Source organism: Drosophila miranda (genome assembly GCF_003369915.1).
Source record: "Drosophila miranda strain MSH22 chromosome Y unlocalized genomic scaffold, D.miranda_PacBio2.1 Contig_Y2_pilon, whole genome shotgun sequence".
In the NCBI taxonomy this organism is placed as follows: Eukaryota; Metazoa; Arthropoda; class Insecta; order Diptera; family Drosophilidae; genus Drosophila; species Drosophila miranda.
Window position 1 is genome coordinate 936,861 of NW_022881614.1, and position 25,656 is coordinate 962,516.

The following is a 25,656-nucleotide window of genomic DNA, read 5'->3' on the forward strand; positions in this document are numbered from 1 at the left end:
ATAGAAAGAAGGATTTCGACTACTTTTGGACTGTGGGAAATAATAAAGGAAGAACGTGCCTCGGCTGCTGCCGCTACATGCCTCACAACTGGCTTCTCGACCTGATCCGCGTCCATCCCCATCCCCTGATGGAGCAGCGTCCGCTTAGTGATAACCAAAGTGGTCATCATAGCCGCCGTACGACTTCAGGAGTGTCGGTGCAGCGTAGCTAATGGCTGGGGCGGCGTATGACTTCACTACGGCAGGCGCTGCGTAGCTAATGGCTGGGGCGGCGTACGACTTCACTACGGCAGGCGCTGCGTAGCTAATGGCTGGGGCGGCGTATGACTTCACTACGGCAGGCGCTGCGTAGCTAATGGCTGGGGCGGCGTATGACTTCACTACGGCAGGTGCAGCGAAGCTAATGGCCGCAGCAGCATATGATTTAACAATGGGCGTGGCATACGACTTGACCACCGCGGGAGCAGCATAGCTGTAGGACGGAGCATGTGCCGCATAGCTGTAGGACGGCGCATGTGCCGCATAACTGTAGGACGGAGCTGGGGCATAACTGATCGCTGGGGCAGCATGTCCGTAGCTGATGGCAGGCGCCGTGTGTCCCAGTCCATAGTCGAGTAGTCCGGGGGCGGCACTGGCCACAGCCAGCAGCGTGGTGGTAAGAATCTGGCAGAGCAACAAAGAGAGATCTATAAGCATCCCGCTGATCCGATCCTGTCGATCCTGCTGCTCTACTCACCAGAAGTTTCATGTCTGCTTGGCTTTGATTCGCTTGGCTTCGAGGCAGAACTGCAACTGTAAATGGATTGCGTGCATTGCGTTACTTTTATAGTGCACACCGATCCGATCCGATGCGATCCGATCCACGCACTCTTAACGGACAGAGCTACGATCGGACAGAGCGGCAGTGCGGACACTGCGGACAGATGGCTCGAGTAGATAGCCAAACGATTTCGATTTCGATCTGAGCTGAGCGTCAGACAAAACAGTCAACAAAGCGGGCCAACAGCACCAATTTGTGAAGTATCTGGCTGAAGTGGACGATGCATGAATGCAATTCTCGTGGATGCTGTTGTTGCTGGCGGTTGGGGCAAGAAGCTGCGGCTGCGGCTGGGACTGTGCCTCGATGGAGCTCCGATCTGATGACGCAACGATCTGGCAAGGCAGACCACTTGCCGGCAAAGGCTTCGCTGCGTCAGGCTGTGTGGCAGGAAAGGCAGGTCTGTGTCTGGAGATGTATTTCCACTGGGGAGTTTCGAATTAGAAAGCCTCCGCTAATTGAATTCGTTGATTAACTCCCCAATTTGGACAGCCGGCCAGCCCCTCGGCACCACCCCATCTAATCAGTCCGAAGCCTAAATCAGAATGCTTTGGCCCGCACCCCACCCAACCTTGCCACTAACAACTTAATTAGCCTTTGGAGAATGTCGTCTAATTGTTCTCGCAACAATTCTCGACCCGACAACTGGGGCTGGGGCTGTCGTCTGGTGTGGCTCGAAAATTTTCCCCAAATTGCATAATGGCCGCGCTTGCCAAACCGAACATTCAACAATCCCAGGCTTCATATTTATCTTTATCGTGCCTCGAATGCCGCAGCATGCCACATTTGATGGCCATAACAGTTGTCTGCGGCCACGCCACCTCACAGACGCAGTTGCAGTCGCAGTCGCAGTCGAAGTCTGAGGGGAGGACACTTATGGCTAGGAATCATTGCACTTGCCCCTTCTCCCGCTGCAATCTTTGCGGCAGCATCTGACGGTTCGTGGGACTTTTTATTGCATTTGTGGTGGGCGAGGGTATAAATCAATGACATGCTGCGATTACTTCATAAAATATTTATGTATTCTTCTAAAAAGATCATTCATGAGAGCCTAACAAATTGTTGCGAGTAGATTATCGGCGGAAAACGAATGATGGCAACAAAACTCCTGTATGTATATATATTATTTTTCAATAATTAAAAGACATATTCGAGCTTTTGGGATTACAGAAGTGCGAATGGTAGTAAAATGATGTTAAATGATTTCCCAATATGAGAGATGGATTTGTAGGCTTGGTAGAATCGATGAAAAAAGGAAGTTTCACCTGGAATCGCGCTCTCCAACCAGGAAAAGCTTTCGGCGTGTCTACCAAAGGGCTAAAAGCCCCCGAAATTTGCAAAAATTCCGAGACTTCCAGCAATGTTACCCGTCTCAGAAAGCAGCTTGCAACAGCTTTGGCTGAGGCCTCCTCTCAAGAGGCCACGTCATCATCAACAGCCACTAAAACAGCATATTACTCTTAGGCTGAGATACATACTTAACTGACAAGGAAAGAGAGAGACAGAGATAGAGATACCAAAAGAGAACTAGAATGAGCGAGAGAGAGAGTGATAGACACCTGTGAGTGGGGTTCATGCATAAATCATGCCAATGGAATGTGATTTATGTGAAATCTATTAGCAAATATTAAGTCAATAGCAACAATTGCTGCTGCTAACATCGGCAGCTGCCAAACCAAACAAGTGTTCCATGTCCACTCCGAAACGGTTTCGTTTTGGCCACGGTTTATAAATAAAAGATTTCCACTGAAGCCACACGGCCGAGGTGGCAAGCAATTTTCCACCAATCGCTTTACGAGTTTGTTCAGTCCGGGATCCATTCTGCTCCGTTGCAATCCATTCGAGCTTGCGCATAGAAGGCTTGCCGCCCTTCCTAATGCCAAATTACCACACAAAATGCCGCTTTAAGGAGAGCGCACAGCATCAATTTCATCAATTCAATTAATTAACACCACGATCGCTTCTAGTGCCTGGCTCCGGCTCCTGTCGCATTTTACTTGCAAATGTTACATGAAACGAAACAACCAGCAACATCTTGACTCGGACTCCGAAGGATCGAATACCCTAGCAGATGGCAAATGCAGCCAAACGATTCCATTGCATTCAATAGAAATCCATCTTCCCACAACAACCTGTCCAAAAATATACCCTTCTTCTGTATGTTTTGCACACCTCAAGTAAAAACTATAGTACTCCCCGTAAGGGTATCCCGAAATACAAAAAACAGAAACATTGCAAAATGGTCAAAAGCTGCTTAATTAAATCAGAAACAAATGGCAAAATGAACGACGCGAAGGAGCAGAACAGCTAAAAAATGCGTGGCATTTATGACGCTTTGCCTGAATTTAATGAATGAATGGAAATGGAAATGAAAATGGATATGGATGTGGAGCTGACAAAGTTAGAGCCCCCGAGCTGACTCTGGTGTTGCTACAGAGCCGGGGGTATTTTGGTGCTTTTGCATTTGGCAATCCCAAATGGAAGGCGAACCAATGACAGTTTCCAATCATGAATTGGTGTGGTCTAGGTTTGTGGTGTCGTTTCTCGTGCCGCTGTCGTTGACCGACAGACCAGGAGTCGTGCTGGTGGCTTGTTTATGGGAAGACTGCATTCAGACTGTCGGGTCGGTTGGGAAACGATTATTGCCTTGATAATGGGAGAACTGAATGCGATGCTGCTGTGGATGTGGAATTGGACGGGATTGGACGTGTGCTGGAGGAACTGCAAAGTTGCCAACTCTGGGTGTGTGGGTGCTGTGCTGCATGTTATGTGATGGGACCCGACCCTCTTGGTTATCGCTGTACAAACACTGCTGCACATTGGATTGACTGCCAGCCGGTGATCGCTGATCAAATGCGGATACTTGAGCAGGCGGAACTGCAGGCTCTGCTTAAGATTTTGGATTTGCGACCTCAGCACAGGCCATGCGGATAACAAGGGCATTGTCGCTCTAATCAGCGACCTGTGGTTTGCAAAATGCAGGTTAGGGACAGCGGTTCCACATCCGTAAAGCGTGTAGTGGTCGCTTGTCGGGCGGATAGGAAAGCATATTTGTGTTCTTCGCCTGAAAGTATGCCCGATGGTATTTGTACAATTTATATATTTATGTATATTATATATATAAATATATTTATATATATTATATTATTTGTACAAGTATATATCACACCTCACCGAGATACTTATTAATTATTAAGTTTAGTCCCCATAGTTAGTGTATAGTTAGGTTGGCTTAATTTCTTGTTGTGGTGTTACATGTTAAATGTTCCTGGTCGTGTGGGGGCTAGCGCCACCTAGGGTTGACATTAAGAATATGCTTAAAAACGAACAAAAATCTCCCCACCATGTCCATAACCATTCAAGGTGAATGGCGAAGGATCGTGCAAAGGCAGATCCGGAGAACAAAATTTTTGTTGGTCAGTAGATCCGCCCAAATCTTTCTTTCTCCTCGTGGCCGTACAAGCATTCAGTTGCGCGGTGAGAAAAAAAAATAATAAAAATAAAATTAAACCGCCGTCAATAACCGTGGCGTGAAACCAAAGTGCACTCGATCGGGAAAAAAAGAACCCAAGAAAGCAGATTGGGCTCTAATCGAAAACGTGAGTACCGGCCTTCGACAGTGCTAGGAGCCTCGAAGTTCGATTTTCCGACTTTTCCTGTAGTTTCCGCTTGGAGGTGAGCAGCCCCAACACAAAAAAAAAACACCTGGAGAAAGAAGGAATTAGCACCTCAACCCCATCCCCCTATTTTCGCAGTGCCAGTTCCAACCGGGTAAATATGTGCATGGAGTAACTGTTAGAAAAAGTAGCCTGATCAGTATTTTAAAATTCCACATTAGAATCGGCACTTAGTTTGGGAATTATCCAAAAGCTGCAGCCCGAGCTTTAAGCCCCCGCACTACGAACCAGCTGATCCACCAAGTCGCGGGCAGTGAACCTTGGGCTGCGCGAGACGAGGACAGCCGTCTGAACGGGCTTAGTGCGGCGAATTGGCGTAACCGTTTCCCATTAAAAACCGGGCCAAGAAACGGAAACCGGTGCTTGCAGTCAGCGTAGGAACGAAGCCGCTTAAATGTTCCTACCGGGCGGGAAAAAAATAGTGCACCACGTGTGTACATAACCTCCCGGCGACCCATAGTGGTATCGCCTCTCTTGTTCTTCTCGTGATTCGGCCTAGCTGTTCCAAACATTTATTTAAAGTGCAGTGGAGGCCAGGGTTTGTCGTATGTGCACGTTAGTGTCATTATGTAGGCTGAATGAAAACTGTAAGAGATGTGCTCACATACATATGTATACACCGCCCACTGAAAGCCACTGAGGCCAGTAAGATCCCACCGTGACTCGCATTCCCTTGAACCTCGCAGTCCGTTGATATGTCTGTTTTTGTGTAGTTGGATATACTTAGTGTTAATTGTAAAAAGAAAAAAAAAACAGAAAAAAAACCCACCAACACATGGAAAGTTTGAAAAGGCATTTGATAAAAGTTTGAGCTTAAAAGCGTCCGCTCGGCCGGGTCCCATCCGCGAGCTTATGCCATGCAGCACGCGCTGTACGATTTTGTTTTTGGTTTGCAGGTAAAAGTTTAATGCACACACACGCAGCCACACGCCCAGCTACGAAAGATCTTTCGCCGCGGGAACACAAACAAAAACTGAGTGAGCTTTATAATATACCAACAACATTACATTTTATTGCCTCCCAAAATTCCGCGAGCGTGGCAAAAGCTTCGTTCTTTTTTGCTAGAGCTGTTTGTCGGTCGTTGACTTCACACTTGTAAAATAGTCACAGCTGATTGGCCTTCTGCCTTTACAATGCGCTTGGTAAAACGAATAGTATGTCCAACTACTCCCTGAAGCCGATGTGCTGGGACATGTGTACCTATATTGCGCTATAGTATTATCTTTCTATTTAAGGAAAAAATCATTAGTTTATATCTCACTATAAAATATCGTATATGCACTTATAACTATTTACACTTATCGTATTTATTTATCTAAATATTCCCTAGTAATAATAGCTATATCTCTTGTGACGCTTTTCGTTCCTCCTTTTGTCCATTTAGCCTTGTCTTGGAGTTCTCGGTTAGTGTTTCTTTTTTCTTGTAACATGAGGGTATCTGAATATAGTTTCTAATAAAATGATTGTTAAGATGAATATGTACTAGACGTTACCGTATTTGGGGGGAACCATGCCGCTCGTGAGCGAAATAGAATGACCAATACCGGACACTCCAGGGATCCTGATATTATTATTGGCTCTTTCAGGATCATGGTAGGGTGGGCGTGGCACGACTCCGTGCCAGCAAAACAGAGATGTCCGCCGCGGTGGTAGATCCCAACTCCTTCTCTGCACTATCTTTGCCCCACTATACTTTCCGTACCCCTAACTATCCTTTCCTTGTCTGTCCCCCTCCCATTCCCAAAAAGAGTACGCGAATTTTAATAAAATAATACCAGCAGGAGCGAAGCAACCTAACTGGAGGGTTACCCCAAAGAACCCATCCCCATTTCCGACCAGAGACCAGCCGTGGAAGCGAGCGCGTACTCCTTCTCAGTTAGCCGACCACCAGCTTCATCGTGCGAAGATTCTCTTCGTTACTCGTTACAGTAATAATTATTTTATTTGGCGCCCAACGTGGGGCCGAAAGGCCTGAAGGTCAGGGTTGACGTAATTGTAAACGTTACAAAGCGGAGTTACATTAACTTATATGGTTGTGTGTGACCCCAGCCAAACTTGACCCCGAAGCAGAAAAATTGTTGAGAAAGTCCATAACACATGCGAGCAGTGCATAGTCATGCACTGGCTTAAGACTTTTGTTCCCTGTTTCCCACCCCCCTTCCTTAAAGCCTTCCTTTTGTCCTGGAATTGGATCCTGTGATGGTGGATGCTTATTAGTTTCCGATAACGTTTAGCCCGCATCGGAGTATGATCCATAACCCTTGTTCGATGGTAAGCTGCTCTGGAATCGAGCAGTATATGCCATAGCAGTGAAATCTAGATGGATTTGTACGGTGAGGCTTGTAGCTGCTGTGAGGAGGCCTAGGGTTTTTGGGGGTCCGCCGAAAATTAGGCACCATCTGACGAGAGGCAAGAGAAATTCTCTTTAACAGTCGGCAAAGAGGGCCTGGGATCAGAAAGTGGGTCAGAGCCAGGTCAGACTTCCTCGTCGAAAGGAGAGCGGGTTCGAAGTCGAAGTTCGACGAGAAGAGAGGCCACAAATAGATGTCATTGGACGCCATTGTAGCATTCAAAGCCTGGTCGACAGCATTGGATGGTGTTCATTTTCTAAAGTGGCAGCGGGGTTTTTAAATATTAAAAAAAAAACGAGGGGGAACGTTGTGAGTTGCTGCGGACACCGCAACTCTACAGTTATACCCGATACTAAGTCAGTATGGCTCTCCTCCGGCAGACGCCGCTAATATTAAACGACACGACAAAGAGTGCGTGCGAGAGAGACAGAAAATCAGTCTGAGCGTGACGTCGGGCGCTGCTTAGCCACTGCAAATTGATTTGTTCCTTTTGGCTATAAAAATGATCTGATCTGATTCAGATTCACCAATCTGATAGATATGATCATTATCTATGATTCTGCGTTTTTAGTTTTCTTGTATCGTCAATATTATGGATGCAACAGTTTTTCGTCCTTTGTGGGGGCGGAAGGGGATGGGGCGAAATTTTGAGATATACGTTTTATAGTGAGATCTAACAGGAGTGCGGATACCAAATTTGGTTACTTTAGCGTTAATAGTCTCTGAGATTTGTGGATGCCCCAGATTTTCGTCCTTCGCGGGGGCGGAAAGGAGTGTGGCGAAATTTTTGGCATAAAACGGTCAAGGTCCGATATCACAGGAGTGTGGATACCAAATTTGGTTGCTCTAGCTCTTATGGTCTCTGAGATCCTTGAACTCATATTTTGCAACTGGAAAAACCGACCATGAAACCTGTGTGTTAGAGAGAGACAGAGCGAGAAAGAATGAAATTGTTTTCTTGATTCTGGCTATAATAATTATACGATCTGGTTCAGATTTTGCACTCTAGAAGATATAGTCATCCTCTAAACTTCTGCGTTTTCAGTTTTCTCGTATCTTTGAATTTGAGAATGCCACAGATTTTCGCCCTTTGTGGGGGCGGAAGTGGGCGGGGCAAAGTTTTGAAATACTCTTGTTGCAGTGACATATCACAGAAGTCTGGATCCAAAACATCGTTGCTCTCGCTCTTATAGTCTTTGAGCACTAGGCGCTGAAGGGGACGGACAGACGGACGGACGGACAGACGGACAGACGGACGGACGGACAGACGGACAGACAGACATGGCTCAATCGACTCGGCTATTGATGCTGATCAACAATATATATACTTTATGGGGTCGGAAACGATTCCTTCTGGACGTTACACACATCCATTTTCACCACAAATCTAATATACCCCAATACTCATTTTGAGTATCGGGTATAAAAAGAGAGAGAAACCTTTTAAATTAAATAACGACAAGGAAATATATCTCAGGCAGTGAGGCGTTGTACAGTGATACCCTTGCAATACACCCTTTCGACGGGGCACCCGTTTGGGTAAGTTGAAAAGAAAAACAGCCGAGTGAAGTGTATAAAGGTGTTCTGTGTGTGCAAATTTCCCTAGGTTGGAAATTGGAGGAGGCTCATCTTCCACGACAACCAGCTGCAGGTCATAGAAATTCGCCGGAGCTTTGGGACGTCGCCTTGGAGCAATTCGGCGAGCCAGAGAGGAGAGGCCAGCTAGTGCCCGGCAGACGGCAGCCGCGTCGGTTTGTTTCATCGCTCCGCGTATGCGTCCATACCCCGCGCGTAGGGGGGAGGCAGAGAGGAAAAAGTGTTCGGCAGTTAGTGGCTGATCGAAGTTGAAATTGTCACAGAGATCTAGCCTGGTCCAAAAGAAACAAAAAAAAAATAGCAAGAATAAGACAAAATCGAGGGGAACGTTGTGAGTTGCTGCGGACACCGCAACTCTACGGTTATACCCGATACTAAGTCAGTATGGCTCTCCTCCGGCAGACGCCGCTAATATTAAACGACACGACAAAGAGTGCGTGCGAGAGAGACAGAAAATCAGTCTGAGCGTGACGTCGGGCGCTGCGTAGCCCCTGCAAATTGATTTGTTCCTATTGGCTATAAAAATGATCTGATCTGATCCAGATTCAGCAATCTGATAGATATGGTCATTATCTATGATTCTGCGTTTTTAGTTTTCTCGAATGTGCAATATTGTGGATGCAACAGATTTTCGTAATTTGTGTGGGCGGAAGGGGGTGGGGTGAAATTCTGAGATATACGTTTTATAGTGAGATCTCACAGAAGTGCGGTTACCAAATTTGGTTACTCTAGCCTTAATAGTCTCTGAGATTTGTGTATGCCCCAGATTTTCGTCCTTTGCGGGGGCGGACGGGGGTGTGGCGAAATTTGGACACGAAACGGTCAAGGTCCGATATCCCAGGAGGGTGGATACCAAATTTGGTTGCTCTGGCTCTTATAGGTTCTGAGATCCTTGAACTCATATTTTGCAATTGGCAAAACCGACCATGAAACCTGTGTGTTAGAGAGAGACAGAGCGAGAAAGAATGAAATTGTTTTCTTGATTCTGGCTATAATAATTATACATAATTATTATAATTTTATACATAATTTTACACTCTAGAACATATAGTCATCCTCTACGATTCTGCGTTTTTGGCTTTATCGTATCTTTAAAATTGTGGATGCCACAGATTTTCGTCCTTTGTGGGGGCGGAAGTGGGCGGGGCGAAGTTTTGAAATATTTTTGTAGCAGTGACATATCACAGAAGTCTGGATACAAAACATCGTTGCTCTCGCTCTTATAGTCTTTGAGCACTAGGCGCTGAAGGGGACGGACAGACGGACAGACGGACGGACGGACAGACGGACAGACGGACGGACGGACAGACAGACAGGGCTCAATCGACTCGGCTATTGATGCTGACTAAGAATATATATACTTTATGGGGTCGGAAACGATTCCTTCTGGACGTTACACACATCCACTTTTACCACAAATCTAATATACCCCAATACTCATTTTGAGTATCGGGTATAATAACGTAACACAGTCATATGCTCTAAGCATTTTTACCCGGGTTATTTCATTGTCCCTCTTCATTTAGGCTTTTTGATCTCTCTATCCCTTTCCCTTTTTCTCCACCTAACTTTGCCGCTGAGGGCGAGCCCCCACATACCGGTGCTCGATAAGCGCCGGTGATCCGCAAAGACGAATGCGAGACTGAGCGCAGAGGAATGCGGAGAGATAAGAGAGATAAAAATGCACAGTAAAATTAGCTCGACCTGCCTGAGCCACTCGGTCGTCGTCTCACTTTTTTTTGTGTGTGCGAATTGTGTGTGTTCTCTTTTTTTTTTAACTTTTCAGAAACCCAAGTCGGAAGCGCTTCGTCGATGGAGGTTCCTGTAAGTGGTTTTAATTAAACAAATAAATTATCTTCCATTTTTTTTATGTGGCGAATGCTCTGAAGGTTCGTAACGGGAGCACACCCAATTAGTGGGATGAAAAGAGAGGGCATCGGAAAGTCGTAGATAATTGCTCTCCTCTTGATTCTTTTCCCTACGTCTCTCGCGTATTACACCTTCCCTTTTGATGGATCGATATGCCAGCGAATGCTCAGATTAAAATTTCTTACATTTCTTTTGTTTTCATTCCTATTCAAATTATCTGTTCTCAAACATATCTAATCTAAGCTTCTTACTTATTTACATTACTTCACTCTATTTTATTTAAAATTAAGTCGTAGCCAATACTCGGGGAAGGGAGAAACTAATGATTAAACTTAATTACAAGGGATCAAGAATTTTAGTCATAAGCAATGAATAAATGTTTATAATAGTGTTTGATCTCATGCAGCAAGCCCCTGTAGGTCCCCCATAATATAAGGGGTCTTGTAGCAAATCATGTGTTATCGGGCACAACAAGACCAAGGTAGGGTGGGCGAACATCACTCCTCATGAACAGCTGAGGAATTCTTGTCGTTGTCCGTTCACCAGTGCAGTCATTGTCTTTCGTTTTAGGTGTTGTGCTTTCCGTCCGGTTTCAAATGGCTTAGTGACACGCATTAAATGTAAAATAATAATAGGGTAGGCCTCAGCTTAGGAGCAAAATACATAAGAACACCACACTCGTGGCCGCCGAGCCAGTAGCCGGAAAATTGACAGCGTGCCGCTCCAAGCTGAGAGGACCATCTCGCCTACGTCGTGGTTGCACGTAACATTTATTATTATTTTTGGCGCCCAACGTGGGGCCTCACTGTTAGGTAGGAATTATTAAAATTTGTACTTAGGGGTGTGGTTCACGAGCAATGGCCTAAAACAAACCTTCACTTTTTAAATTTTCCTTGGCGACTGTTCGATGTCTTCATTAAAGACAAAGAAACCCAAATCATTTCCGCTGTCATTCAGTTCTCTTACGGATCTTTGGAATACCGATAGAAAACTAAGCCCCAGGGCAGGTTCCCGGGCCACGATTCTAAGGGTTCTGAGTGAGTTTTACTTATTTCTGTACAAATAGCCTGACTGTCGTGATTAATAGGAACACTACTAGAATAGCTTTAAGAAGCTATCTGTTGTCCATGTCATGTCAGTCTGCGCTGTGAGTGCCACTCAACTTTATGCCTGAGAGACCAAAGGGTAACTGAACCGTCATGGATTCACTGGTGATGCATTTAGCTTAAGTGCACTCCTGTCCACGGCTCATTTTATTAAGTGCCTCAGTTTGCATTGTCTTATCTTTGTTTGGCAGTTTGGATCACTGTTTCTATAAGCGCTGTTGGACGCAGGTGCGCAGAACGTAGAATTACCACTGCCCACGGCTTAGGGGTTCTAACTTGCCAGAAAGTATTTTCCTCTTTAGCTGTACTTGGTGAATTAATTCAGACAATTAAGAGAGGCTCTGCAGGGAGCCAGGCTAGCTGGGAGATCAAACCATTAGGATTTTTTTTATACCCGATACTCAAAATGAGTATTGGGGTATATTAGATTTGTGGTAAAAGTGGATGTGTGTAACGTCCAGAAGGAATCGTTTCCGACCCCATAAAGTATATATATTCTTGATCAGCATCAATAGCCGAGTCGATTGAGCCCTGTCTGTCTGTCCGTCTGTCCGTCCGTCCGTCCGTCCGTCCGTCCGTCTGTCCGTCCGTCCGTCCGTCCGTCTGTCCGTCCGTCCGTCCGTCCGTCCGTCCGTCCGTCCGTCCGTCCTCTTCAGCGCCCAGTGCTCAAAGACTATAAGAGCTAGAGCAACGATGTTTTGGATCCAGACATCTGTGATATGTCACTGCTACAAAAATATTTCAAAACTTTGCCCCGCCCACTTCCGCCCCCACAAAGGACGAAAATCTGTGGCATCCACATTTTTAAAGATACGATAAAACCAAAAATGCAGAATCGTAGAGGATGACTATATGTTCTAGAGTGTAAAATCTCAACCAGATCGTATAATTATTATAGCCAGAATCAAGAAAACAATTTCATTCTTTCTCGCTCTGTCTCTCTCTAACACACAGGTTTCATGGTCGGTTTTGCCAATTGCAAAATATGAGTTCAAGGATCTCAGAACCTATAAGAGCCAGAGCAACCAAATTTGGTATCCACACTCCTGTGATATCGGACCTTGACCGTTTCGTGTCCAAATTTCGCCACACCCCCGTCCGCCCCCGCAAAGGACGAAAATCTGGGGCATCCACAAATCTCAGAGACTATTAAGGCTAGAGTAACCAAATTTGGTATCCGCACTTCTGTTAGATCTCACTATAAAACGTATATCTCAGAATTTCGCCCCACCCCTTCCGCCCCCACAAACTAAAAACGCAGAATCATAGATAATGACTATATCTATCAGATTGCTGAATCTGGATCATATCGGATCATTTTTGTAGCCAAAAGCAAGAAATCAATTTGCAGTGGCCACGCAGCGCCCGACGTCACGCTCAGACTGATTTTCTGTCTCTCTCGCACGCACTCTTTGTCGTGTCGTTTAATATTAGCGGCGTCTGCCGGAGGAGAGCCATACTGACTTAGTATCGGGTATAACTGTAGAGTTTCGGTGTCCGCAGCAACTCACAACGTTCCCCCTCGTTTTAATTAATATTCAAATTTTATTTCACTTTTAAATTTTCTTCATTACATATATATAAGAAAACATACATACATATCATTTCAGAGTTAAGCAGATAGTTTTTTTTAGTAAACACCTATAAAAAGAGAGATGGGATTGGATCGGTCTGATGATGAAGGGGCAAGCGCCTCAGCAATCTGTTGCAGGCTGTGCAAAGACACAATGGCCCCCGAAGATGTTTATAGAACTCCTTGTCAGCATGAATTCCATAAAACATGCATGCGAACATACCTTAAGACCCAAACAACCTGTCCAGTTTGCAATGCGGTTTGTATTGCCCCAACGGTTGGTCAGCCTCCTCTGGTGCCTGGCAAGACTAGACAGCAGACAATGTCAGTTCTCGCGGGAGGCAGTAAGCAATCCCAAGCGGGGTCGATGGTCAAGCGTCTACTTCAAATCAAGCGGTTAGCTCAAATCAAGTGTCTAGGGAGATCACGGCGGCTATTAGGGGTATGCAGAATGAATTACTTATCAACCTGACGGAGAAGATGTCTCAAATGATAAGTACCACTGTCGAAGCTCGGTTAGCTTCTAATGCGCAAATTCCGCAGCCGTCAGTAGGGCGCCTGAATAGGAACGCTTCTTTGGACCAATTGCTAGAAATTCCCGAGTTTACACCCCTCCACTCCGGACTTCGCTCTCTAGATCAGCAGTATCTGACTTAGCTCAGAGACCTGACAAGGTGGGTCATATAATGAATAATTGGAAGCTTCGCTTTTCGGGAGCCTCAGACTCCTTAAGCGTGGATTCATTTATATACCGAGTAGAGGCCCTTACCCATCAAACGTTGGAAGGGAACTTTATGCTGTTGTGCAGCCATGCAAACACTCTGTTTGAAGGGAAAGCATCTGATTTTTATTGGAGGTATCACAAGACAGTTGGCTCAGTGCGGTGGATGCGTTGAGGAAGCAGTTTAGGGATTCCCGGACGGACGTAGACATCAGACAGATGATTCGCGATAGGAAACAAAGAGAACGAGGGGGAACGTTGTGAGTTGCTGCGGACACCGCAACTCTACAGTTATACCCGATACTAAGTCAGTATGGCTCTCCTCCGGCAGACGCCGCTAATATTGAACCACACGACAAAGAGTGCGTGCGAGAGAGACAGAAAATCAGTCTGACCGTGACGTCGGGCGCTGCGTAGCCACTGAAAATTGATTTCTTGCTTTTGGCTACAAAAATGATCCGATCTGATCCAGATTCAGCAATCTGATAGATATGGTCATTATCTATGATTCTGCGTTTTTAGTTTTCTCGAATGTGCAATATTGTGGATGCAACAGATTTTCGTCTTTTGTGGGGGCGGAAGGGGGTATGGCGAAATTCTGAGATATACGTTTTATAGTGAGATCTAACAGAAGTGCGGATACCAAATTTGGTTACTCTAGCCTTTATAGTCTCTGAGATTTGTGGATGCCCCAGATTTTCGTCCTTTGCGGGGGCGGAAGGGGGTGTGGCGTAATTTGGACACGAAACGGTCAAGGTCCGATATCACAGGAGTGTGGATACCAAATTTGGTTGCTCTGGCTCTTATAGGTTCTGAGATCCTTGAACTCATATTTTGCAATTGACAAAACCGACCATGAAACCTGTGTGTTAGAGAGAGACAGAGCGAGAAAGAATGAAATTGTTTTCTTGATTCTGGCTATAATCATTATACGATCTGGTTCAGATTTTGCACTGTAGAAGATATGCTCATCCTCGCCGATTCTGCGTTTTTGGTTTTATCGTATCTTTAAAAATGTGGATGCCACAGATTTTCGTCCTTTGTGGGGGCGGAAGTGGGCGGGGCGAAGTTTTGACACAAAACGGTCAAGGTCCGATACCACAGGAGTGTGGATACCAAATTTGGTTGCTCTAGCTCTTATGGGTTCTGAGATCCTTGAACTCATATTTCGCAATTGGCAAAACCGACCATGAAACCTGTGTGTTAGAGAGAGACAGAGCGAGAAAGAATGAAATAGTTTTCTTGATTCTGGCTATAATAATTATACGATCTGGTTCAGATTTCGCAGTCTAAAAGATATAGTCATCCTCTACGATTCTGCGTTTTTGTTTTTCTCGTATCTTTAAAATTGTGGATGCCACAGATTTTCGTCCTTTGTGGGGGCGCAAGTGGGCGGGGCGAAGTTTTGAAATATTCTTGTAGCAGTGACATATCACAAAAATCTGGATCCAAAACATCGTTGCTCTAGCTCTTATAGTCTTTGAGCATTAGGCGCTGAAGGGGACGGACAGACGGACAGACAGACAGGGCTCAATCGACTCGGCTATTGATGCAGATCAAGAATATATATATACTTTATGGGGTCGGAAACGATTTCTTCTGGACGTTACACACATCCACTTTTACCACAAATCTAATATACCCCAATACTCATTTTGAGTATCGGGTATAAAAAGAGAGAGAAACCTTTTAAATGAAATAACGACAAGGAAATATATCTCAGGCAGTGAGGCGTTGTACAGTGATACCCTTGCAATACACCCTTTCGACGGGGCACCCGTTTGGGTAAGTTGAAAAGAAAAACAGCCGAGTGAAGTGTATAAAGGTGTTCTGTGTGTGCAAATTTCCCTAGGTTGGAAATTGGAGGAGGCTCGTCTTCCACGACAACCAGCTGCAGGTCATAGAAATTCGCCGGAGCTTTGGGACGTCGCCTTGGAGCAATTCGGCGAGCCAGAGAGGAGAGGCCAGCTAGTGCCCGGCAGACGGCAGCCGCGTCGGTTTGTTTCATCGCTCCGCGTATGCGTCCATACCCCGCGCGTAGGGGGAGGCAGAGAGGAAAAAGTGTTCGGCAGTTAGTGGCTGATCGAAGTTGAAATTGTCACAGAGATCTAGCCTGGTCCAAAAGAAACAAAAAAAAAAATAGCAAGAATAAGACAAAATCGAGGGGGAACGTTGTGAGTTGCTGCGGACACCGCAACTCTACGGTTATACCCGATACTAAGTCAGTATGGCTCTCCTCCGGCAGACGCCGCTAATATTAAACGACACGACAAAGAGTGCGTGCGAGAGAGACAGAAAATCAGTCTGAGCGTGACGTCGGGCGCTGCTTAGCCACTGCAAATTGATTTGTTCCTATTGGCTATAAAAATGATCTGATCTGATCCAGATTCAGCAATCTGATAGATATGGCCATTATCTATGATTCTGCGTTTTTAGTTTTCTCGAATGTGCAATATTGTGGATGCAACAGATTTTCGTAATTTGTGTGGGCGGAAGGGGGTGGGGTGAAATTCTGAGATATACGTTTTATAGTGAGATCTAACAGAAGTGCGGTTACCAAATTTGGTTACTCTAGCCTTAATAGTCTCTGAGATTTGTGTATGCCCCAGATTTTCGTCCTTTGCGGGGGCGGACGGGGGTGTGGCGAAATTTGGACACGAAACGGTCAAGGTCCGATATCACAGGAGTGTGGATACCAAATTTGGTTGCTCTGGCTCTTATAGGTTCTGAGATCCTTGAACTCATATTTTGCAATTGGCGAAACCGACCATGAAACCTGTGTGTTAGAGAGAGACAGAGCGAGAAAGAATGAAATTGTTTTCTTGATTCTGGCTATAATAATTATACATAATTATTATAATTTTATACATAATTTTACACTCTAGAACATATAGTCATCCTCTACGTTTCGGCGTTTTTGGTTTTATCGTATCTTTAAAAATGTGGATGCCACAGATTTTCGTCCTTTGTGGGTGCGGAAGTGGGCGGGGCGAAGTTTTGAAATATTTTTGTAGCAGTGACATATCACAGAAGTCTGGATCCAAAACATCGTTGCTCTAGCTCTTATAGTCTTTGAGCACTAGGCGCTGAAGGGGACGGACGGACGGACGGACGGACGGACAGACGGACAGACAGACAGGGCTCAATCGACTCGGCTATTGATGCTGATCAAGAATATATATACTTTATGGGGTCGGAAACGATTCCTTCTGGACGTTACACACATCCACTTTTACCACAAATCTAATATACCCCAATACTCATTTTGAGTATCGGGTATAAAAACAGACTTTCGAGGTATTTTTTGACGCAATCCAAAAGCTCACTGCCAGGTTAGAGCAGCCTCTTTCTCATAAAACTCTGGTCGAGATCGTTCGTCGAAATTTGCGGCCGGAAATACAGCATGAGATCCTGAATCAGAAAATAGACTCAATAGAAGCACTACGGGATATATGTCGGAGGCGAGAATGTTTTATGGAAGAGGTGCGTCGGCTATCAAAAACCTGCTCCATTTCGAAAGCAAATCTCGGAGCTAGTGGACGAAGCCTTGGGAGAGGATGCGGAAGAATTCTCGGAATCGGAGTTTGGGGAGGAGATAGCAGCTTTATCCTTGGTGTGTTGGAATTGTCGAAAAGAAGGACACCGTTACCGCGACTGCGTTGCTAAACGGAAAATATTCTGTTTTGGCTGCGGAGCGCCGAACACGTATAAGCCATCTTGCAAAAAGTGTCAAAAAAACACCAAGGAGAACACGGCAGAGTCTCGTCGGCTGACCAGTGTTCCGCAGAGGGGGTCGGCGAAACAAAACTAGATGTAGCAAAACGCAAGAAGAGCCTTCTCGGGATTTTTGGGAGGCGGAGCCACCGATAGTGGGATGGCATATAAATTTGATAGAGGGTAAGAAGTTAGCACCTCCAGTGGAAATTGTTAAGTCAAGGAGATTAACTAGAAATGCACGTAGAATTAAGGCCCATTTTAAATCTCTCAAATGTATTAATGAAATAAGGAAAAAGGAAGGAGATAAGAGGCCGTATGCCGAGGTCAAGTTACTGGATAGAACCGTAGTAGGATTGCTAGATACTGGCGCCGGAATGAGTTGCGTGGGTGGTCAATTGGCAAAGGAGGTAGTATGCAGTAAGAAACCATTTAAAGTGGTGTCGTCCAATGCTTTTACGGCAGATGGAAAGAATCATCAAATAGTAGGCAAGATAACAACTAAGATAGAGTACCGCGGGGAGTCGAAAACGATAGAGCTATTCATAATTCCTAATTTAAGTCAAGATTTATATTTAGGTATTGATTTTTGGTCCCTTTTCAAATTATTACCGTCCGAATGGAAGATCTCCGAAATTTGCGAGAGATCAGATGTTCATACACTTACTTCTGCTCAGGAGGCAGCGTTAAACCAGGTGATTTCCCTATTTCCATCTTTCGCTGTGTCGGGGCTGGGAAGGACAGATATGCTTTGTCATACCATCGATGTGGGGAATGCGAAGCCCGGAAAGCAGAGACATTTCTCAGTCTCACCGGCCGTTGAGAAATTGCTGTACGGGGAAGTTGATAGGATGCTGAGATTAGGGGTGAATGAGGAGTCAGGAAGCGCTTGGTCTTCTCCGGTGGTTCTGGTCCAAAAGCCCGTCTTTGCCTAGACAGTCGAAAAGTAAACGCGGTGACAGAAAAAGATGCGTACCCGTTGCCCCAAATTGATGGCATCTTGAGTAGATTGCCCAAGGCAGAATATGTAACTAGCCTGGACTTGAAAGATGCATTTTGGCAAATACCTTTGGAGGTGGCGTCGAGAGACAAGACTGCATTCACCATACCAGGGAGGCCGTTGTACCAATACAAGGTCATGCCTTTTGGTTTATGCAACGCCTCACAAACCATGTCCAGACTCATGGATAAGGTAATACCTGCAGCTCTTCGAAATCAAGTGTTTGTCTACTTAGATGACCTGCTTGTCATTTCAGACACATTTCCCTCGCATCTTGAGGTACTGCGTTCGGTGGCAGAACACATCCGTCACGCAGGGCTGACCATAAATATAGAGAAGAGCAGATTCTGTAGGAAATCCGTAATATATCTAGGTTACGTAATTGGCGAAGGCGGTATTAAAACAGACCCGGAAAAGATTTCCGCTATTACTAAGTTTCCTCTCCCAAGAACTCTCCGAGCCCTGAGGAGCTTCCTTGGAATGGCCGGGTGGTATAGGAAATTTATACATGATTTTGCTTCGCTATCCGCCCCTTTAACAGACTTGCTAAAACAAAAAAAATAATTCGTCATGTCCCAGGGTGGAATAGAGGCTTTTGAGAAATTGAAAGAAACGCTGTGCAAGGCTCCAGTTTTAAGAAGTCCTGACTTTGGAAAGCCCTTCTATATACATTGCGATGCGAGCAATACGGGAGTAGGGGGTGTACTAGTCCAGAAGACGGAGGAAGGGGATGAAATGCCGATAGCTTTCGTGTCTAAAAAGCTGAATAAAGCCCAGCGCAATTATACAGTGACCGAGCTAGAGTGCCTGGCGGCCTTAGTGTGCATAAAAAAGTTCAGAGCTTATGTCGAAGGTCAGCAATTCACCGTGATAACGGATCATGCATCACTGAAGTGGTTGATGTCCCAAAATGATCTGCACTCGAGGTTAGCTCGATTGGCACTAAAATTGCAAGGTTTCCGATTTAGCATCGAGCACCGAAAGGGAACCCAGAACATAGTCCCAGATGCATTGTCAAGGGTTCACCAGGATGAGATCGCAGCGATAGACAAGAGTAATGGGCTTCTGGTGGATCTAGAATCTCCTCACTTCAGAGCGGCAGGGTATCGTGAATTGGTGGAGCGTGTAGAGAGCAACCAGGAACGATTGCCAGACGTAAAAGTGGTCGACAACTTAGTTTACCGAAGAGCTGAGCATGCGAATGGCGACTTACTTCATGACTCGTTTGCCTGGAAATTATGGGTGTCTAAGGATTTGATCAGCGACATCTTAAAACAGTCACATGATGATCCGTTAGCCTCGCATGGGGGTATTCATAAGACCTTGGAGCGCGTCCGTAGGTACTACTTTTGGCCAGGATTGGTTAACGACGTCAAAGCTTATGTGAACAATTGCAGTGAATGTAAGACCACAAAAGCGCCGAACTTTACTTTGCGGCCACCCATGGGAAAGCCGGCCGAATCACAAAGATTCTTTCAGCGACTTTACATTGATTTTCTTGGGCCATATCCTAGGTCTCGAAGTGGTCACGTCGCTATTTTTATCGTGTTAGATCATTATTCTAAATTTGTTTTCCTCAAAGCCGTTAAGAAGCTGACAGCTGATGTAGTTATCAAATACTTGCGGGAGGATCTCTTTCATACTTTCGGGGTGCCCGACACCATAGTGTCCGACAATTGATCCCAATTCAGGGCTGAAAAATTCCAAAGCCTTTTAAAAAGCCACCGTATCTCACATACCTTGGGACGAGAATTTAAGCAGCATTTGTTGTGCGCTGAGATCGTCCATCCACTCGGGAGTAGGCGCTACGCCATATTACATGGTGTTTGGTCAGCAGATGATCACTTCTGGTGGCACTTACTCTTTGCTGAGATCGCTGGAGATGTTGGAAGACAGGGCGGTAGCTTTCACAAAAGAGGATTCCTTGGAGTTGGTCAGGAAGAAAGCACGTGAAGTAATGGATAAGCAAAATGCTCGTAATGAAAAGCAGTACAATCTAAGATCAAGAGAGGTAGTATACCAGGTTGGGCAGGAAGTTTATAGAAGGAATTTTAAACAAAGCAACTTCCAAGCTGGATACAACGCTAAGCTTGACCACGCTTTCGTGAAGGCTAGAGTTCGGAGAAAGCTCGGAAATTCGCTTTATGAGTTGGAAGATCTGCAGGGCCGAATCATTGGGAAATACCACGGGAAAGATATCCGCCAATAACAGCGACAAGCGGTTCATCCTTGTGAGCCTTCTGCCCCCCAAGTCTGATCTGGGCAGGGGGGAGGTGTACGGTGAGGCTTGTAGCTGCTGTGAGGAGGCCTAGGGTTTTTGGGGGTCCGCCGAAAATTAGGCACCATCTGACGAGAGGCAAGAGAAATTCTCTTCAACAGTCGGCAAAGAGGGCCTGGGATCAGAGAGTGGGTCAGAGCCAGGTCAGACTTCCTCGTCGAAAGGAGAGCGGGTTCGAAGTCGAAGTTCGACGAGAAGAGAGGCTACAAATATATGTCATTGGACGCCATTGTAGCATTCCAAGCCAGGTCAAGTCAAAATCAGTCTGAGCGTGACGTCGGGCGCTGCGTAGCCACTGCAAATTGATTTGTTCCTTTTGGCTATAAAAATTATCTGATCTGATCCAGATTCAGCAATCTGATAGATATGTCATTATCTATGATTCTGCGTTTCTAGTTTTCTCGTATCCTCAGTATTGTGGATGCAACAGATTTTCGTCCTTTGTGTGGGCGGAAGGGGGTGGGGCGAAATTTTGAGATATACGTTTTATAGTGAGATTTAACAGGAGTGCGGATACTAAATTTGGTTACTCTAGCGTTAATAGTCTCTGAGATGTGTGGATGCCCCAGATTTTCGTCCTGTGCGGGGGCGGAAGGGGGTGTGGCGAAATTTTGACACAAAACGGTCAAGGTCCGATACCACAGGAGTGTGGATACCAAATTTGGTTGCTCTAGCTCTTATGGGTTCTGAGATCCTTGAACTCATATTTCGCAATTGGCAAAACCGACCATGAAACCTGTGTGTTAGAGAGAGACAGAGCGAGAAAGAATGAAATAGTTTTCTTGATTCTGGCTATAATAATTATACGATCTGGTTCAGATTTCGCAGTCTAAAAGATATAGTCATCCTCTACGATTCTGCGTTTTTGTTTTTCTCGTATCTTTAAAATTGTGGATGCCACAGATTTTCGTCCTTTGTGGGGGCGCAAGTGGGCGGGGCGAAGTTTTGAAATATTCTTGTAGCAGTGACATATCACAAAAATCTGGATCCAAAACATCGTTGCTCTAGCTCTTATAGTCTTTGAGCATTAGGCGCTGAAGGGGACGGACAGACGGACAGACAGACAGGGCTCAATCGACTCGGCTATTGATGCAGATCAAGAATATATATATACTTTATGGGGTCGGAAACGATTTCTTCTGGACGTTACACACATCCACTTTTACCACAAATCTAATATACCCCAATACTCATTTTGAGTATCGGGTATAAAAAGAGAGAGAAACCTTTTAAATGAAATAACGACAAGGAAATATATCTTAGGCAGTGAGGCGTTGTACAGTGATACCCTTGCAATACACCCTTTCGACGGGGCACCCGTTTGGGTAAGTTGAAAAGAAAAACAGCCGAGTGAAGTGTATAAAGGTGTTCTGTGTGTGCAAATTTCCCTAGGTTGGAAATTGGAGGAGGCTTGTCTTCCACGACAACCAGCTGCAGGTCATAGAAATTCGCCGGAGCTTTGGGACGTCGCCTTGGAGCAATTCGGCGAGCCAGAGAGGAGAGGCCAGCTAGTGCCCGGCAGACGGCAGCCGCGTCGGTTTGTTTCATCGCTCCGCGTATGCGTCCATACCCCGCGCGTAGGGGGGAGGCTGAGAGGAAAAAGTGTTCGGCAGTTAGTGGCTGATCGAAGTTGAAATTGTCACAGAGATCTAGCCTGGTCCAAAAGAAAAAAAAAAAAAAAATAGCAAGAATAAGACAAAATCGAGGGGTAACGTTGTGAGTTGCTGCGGACACCGCAACTCTACGGTTATACCCGATACTAAGTCAGTATGGCTCTCCTCCGGCAGACGCCGCTAATATTAAACGACACGACAAAGAGTGCGTGCGAGAGAGACAGAAAATCAGTCTGAGCGTGACGTCGGGCGCTGCGTAGCCACTGCAAATTGATTTGTTCCTATTGGCTATAAAAATGATCTGATCTGATCCAGATTCAGCAATCTGATAGATATGGCCATTATCTATGATTCTGCGTTTTTAGTTTTCTCGAATGTGCAATATTGTGGATGCAACAGATTTTCGTAATTTGTGTGGGCGGAAGGGGGTGGGGTGAAATTCTGAGATATACGTTTTATAGTGAGATCTAACAGAAGTGCGGTTACCAAATTTGGTTACTCTAGCCTTAATAGTTACTGAGATTTGTGTATGCCCCAGATTTTCGTCCTTTGCGGGGGCGGACGGGGGTGTGGCGAAATTTGGACACGAAACGGTCAAGGTCCGATATCACAGGAGTGTGGATACCAAATTTGGTTGCTCTGGCTCTTATAGGTTCTGAGATCCTTGAACTCATATTTTGCAATTGGCGAAACCGACCATGAAACCTGTGTGTTAGAGAGAGACAGAGCGAGAAAGAATGAAATTGTTTTCTTGATTCTGGCTATAATAATTATACGATCTGATTGAGATTTTACACTCTAGAACATATAGTCATCCTCTACGATTCTGCGTTTTTGGTTTTATCGTATCTTTAAAAATGTGGATGCCACAGATTTTCGTCCTTTGTGGGTGCGGAAGTGGGCGGGGCGAAGTTTTGAAATATTTTTGTAGCAGTGACATATCACAGAAGTCTGGATCCAAAACATCGTTGCTCTAGCTCTTATAGTCTTTGAGCACTAGGCGCTGAAGGGGACGGACGGACGGACGGACGGACGGACGGACGGACGGACGGACGGACAGACGGACAGACAGACAGGGCTCAATCGACTCGGCTATTGATGCTGATCAAGAATATATATACTTTATGGGGTCGGAAACGATTCCTTCTGGATGTTACACACATCCACTTTTACCACAAATCTAATATACCCCAATACTCATTTTGAGTATCGGGTATAAAAACAGACTTTCGAGGTATTTTTTGACGCAATCCAAAAGCTCACTGCCAGGTTAGAGCAGCCTCTTTCTCATAAAACTCTGGTCGAGATCGTTCGTCGAAATTTGCGGCCGGAAATACAGCATGAGATCCTGAATCAGAAAATAGACTCAATAGAAGCACTACGGGATATATGTCGGAGGCGAGAATGTTTTATGGAAGAGGTGCGTCGGCTATCACAAACCTGCTCCATTTCGAAAGCAAATCTCGGAGCTAGTGGACGAAGCCTTGGGAGAGGATGCGGAAGAATTCTCGGAATCGGAGTTTGGGGAGGAGATAGCAGCTTTATCCTTGGTGTGTTGGAATTGTCGAAAAGAAGGACACCGTTACCGCGACTGCGTTGCTAAACGGAAAATATTCTGCTTTGGCTGCGGAGCGCCGAACACGTATAAGCCATCTTGCAAAAAGTGTCAAAAAAACACCAAGTAGAACACGGCAGAGTCTCGTCGGCTGACCAGTGTTCCGCAGAGGGGGTCGGCGAAACAAAACTAGATGTAGCAAGTGGCAAAACGCAAGAAGAGCCTTCTCGGGATTTTTGGGAGGCGGAGCCACCGATAGTGGGATTGCATATAAATTTGATAGAGGGTAAGAAGTTAGCCCCTCCAGTGGAAATTGTTAAGTCAAGGAGATTAACTAGAAATGCACGTAGAATTAAGGCCCATTTTAAATCTCTCAAATGTATTAATGAAATAAGGAAAAAGGAAGGAGATAAGAGGCCGTATGCCGAGGTCAAGTTACTGGATAGAACCGTAGTAGGATTGCTAGATACTGGCGCCGGAATGAGTTGCGTGGGTGGTCAATTGGCAAAGGAGGTAGTATGCAGTAAGAAACCATTTAAAGTGGTGTCGTCCAATGCTTTTACGGCAGATGGAAAGAATCATCAAATAGTAGGCAAGATAACAACTAAGATAGAGTACCGCGGGGAGTCGAAAACGATAGAGCTATTCATAATTCCTAATTTAAGTCAAGATTTATATTTAGGTATTGATTTTTGGTCCCTTTTCAAATTATTACCGTCCGAATGGAAGATCTCCGAAATTTGCGAGAGATCAGATGTTCATACACTTACTTCTGCTCAGGAGGCAGCGTTAAACCAGGTGATTTCCCTATTTCCATCTTTCGCTGTGTCGGGTCTGGGAAGGACAGATATGCTTTGTCATACCATCGATGTGGGGAATGCGAAGCCCGGAAAGCAGAGACATTTCTCAGTCTCACCGGCCGTTGAGAAATTGCTGTACGGGGAAGTTGATAGGATGCTGAGATTAGGGGTGAATGAGGAGTCAGGAAGCGCTTGGTCTTCTCCGGTGGTTCTGGTCCAAAAGCCCGTCTTTGCCTAGACAGTCGAAAAGTAAACGCGGTGACAGAAAAAGATGCGTACCCGTTGCCCCAAATTGATGGCATCTTGAGTAGATTGCCCAAGGCAGAATATGGAACTAGCCTGGACTTGAAAGATGCATTTTGGCAAATACCTTTGGAGGTGGCGTCGAGAGACAAGACTGCATTCACCATACCAGGGAGGCCGTTGTACCAATACAAGGTCATGCCTTTTGGTTTATGCAACGCCTCACAAACCATGTCCAGACTCATGGATAAGGTAATACCTGCAGCTCTTCGAAATCAAGTGTTTGTCTACTTAGATGACCTGCTTGTCATTTCAGACACATTTCCCTCGCATCTTGAGGTACTGCGTTCGGTGGCAGAACACATCCGTCACGCAGGGCTGACCATAAATATAGAGAAGAGCAGATTCTGTAGGAAATCCGTAAAATATCTAGGCCACGTAATTGGCGAAGGCGGTATTAAAACAGACCCGGAAAAGATTTCCGCTATTACTAAGTTTCCTCTCCCAAGAACTCTCCGAGCCCTGAGGAGCTTCCTTGGAATGGCCGGGTGGTATAGGAAATTTATACATGATTTTGCTTCGCTATCCGCCCTTTAACAGACTTGCTAAAACAAAAAAAATAATTCGTCATGTCCCAGGGTGGAATAGAGGCTTTTGAGAAATTGAAAGAAACGCTGTGCAAGGCTCCAGTTTTAAGAAGTCCTGACTTTGGAAAGCCCTTCTATATACATTGCGATGCGAGC

General features: G+C 45.4%; 1 protein-coding gene and 1 long non-coding RNA gene across 2 annotated transcripts; one reads left to right on the forward strand and one right to left on the reverse strand.

Moving 5' to 3' along the window:
- Positions 1 to 51: 51 nt before the first annotated feature.
- Positions 52 to 832, reverse strand: LOC117193761 (cuticle protein 16.5-like). Its single transcript, XM_033398491.1, has 2 exons — positions 737 to 832; positions 52 to 663 (listed from the first exon to the last, which is right to left on the reverse strand). Exons 1-2 carry the CDS (start codon positions 746 to 748, stop codon positions 145 to 147), a joined length of 531 nt encoding a protein of 176 aa, XP_033254382.1. The 5' UTR covers positions 749 to 832; the 3' UTR covers positions 52 to 144.
- A 7,446-nt stretch (positions 833 to 8,278) lies between these two features.
- LOC117193584 lies at positions 8,279 to 8,751 on the forward strand. Its single transcript, XR_004474630.1, has 2 exons — positions 8,279 to 8,384; positions 8,452 to 8,751. It is a non-coding gene; the product is annotated as an uncharacterized LOC117193584 (long non-coding RNA).
- Positions 8,752 to 25,656: the final 16,905 nt, after the last annotated feature.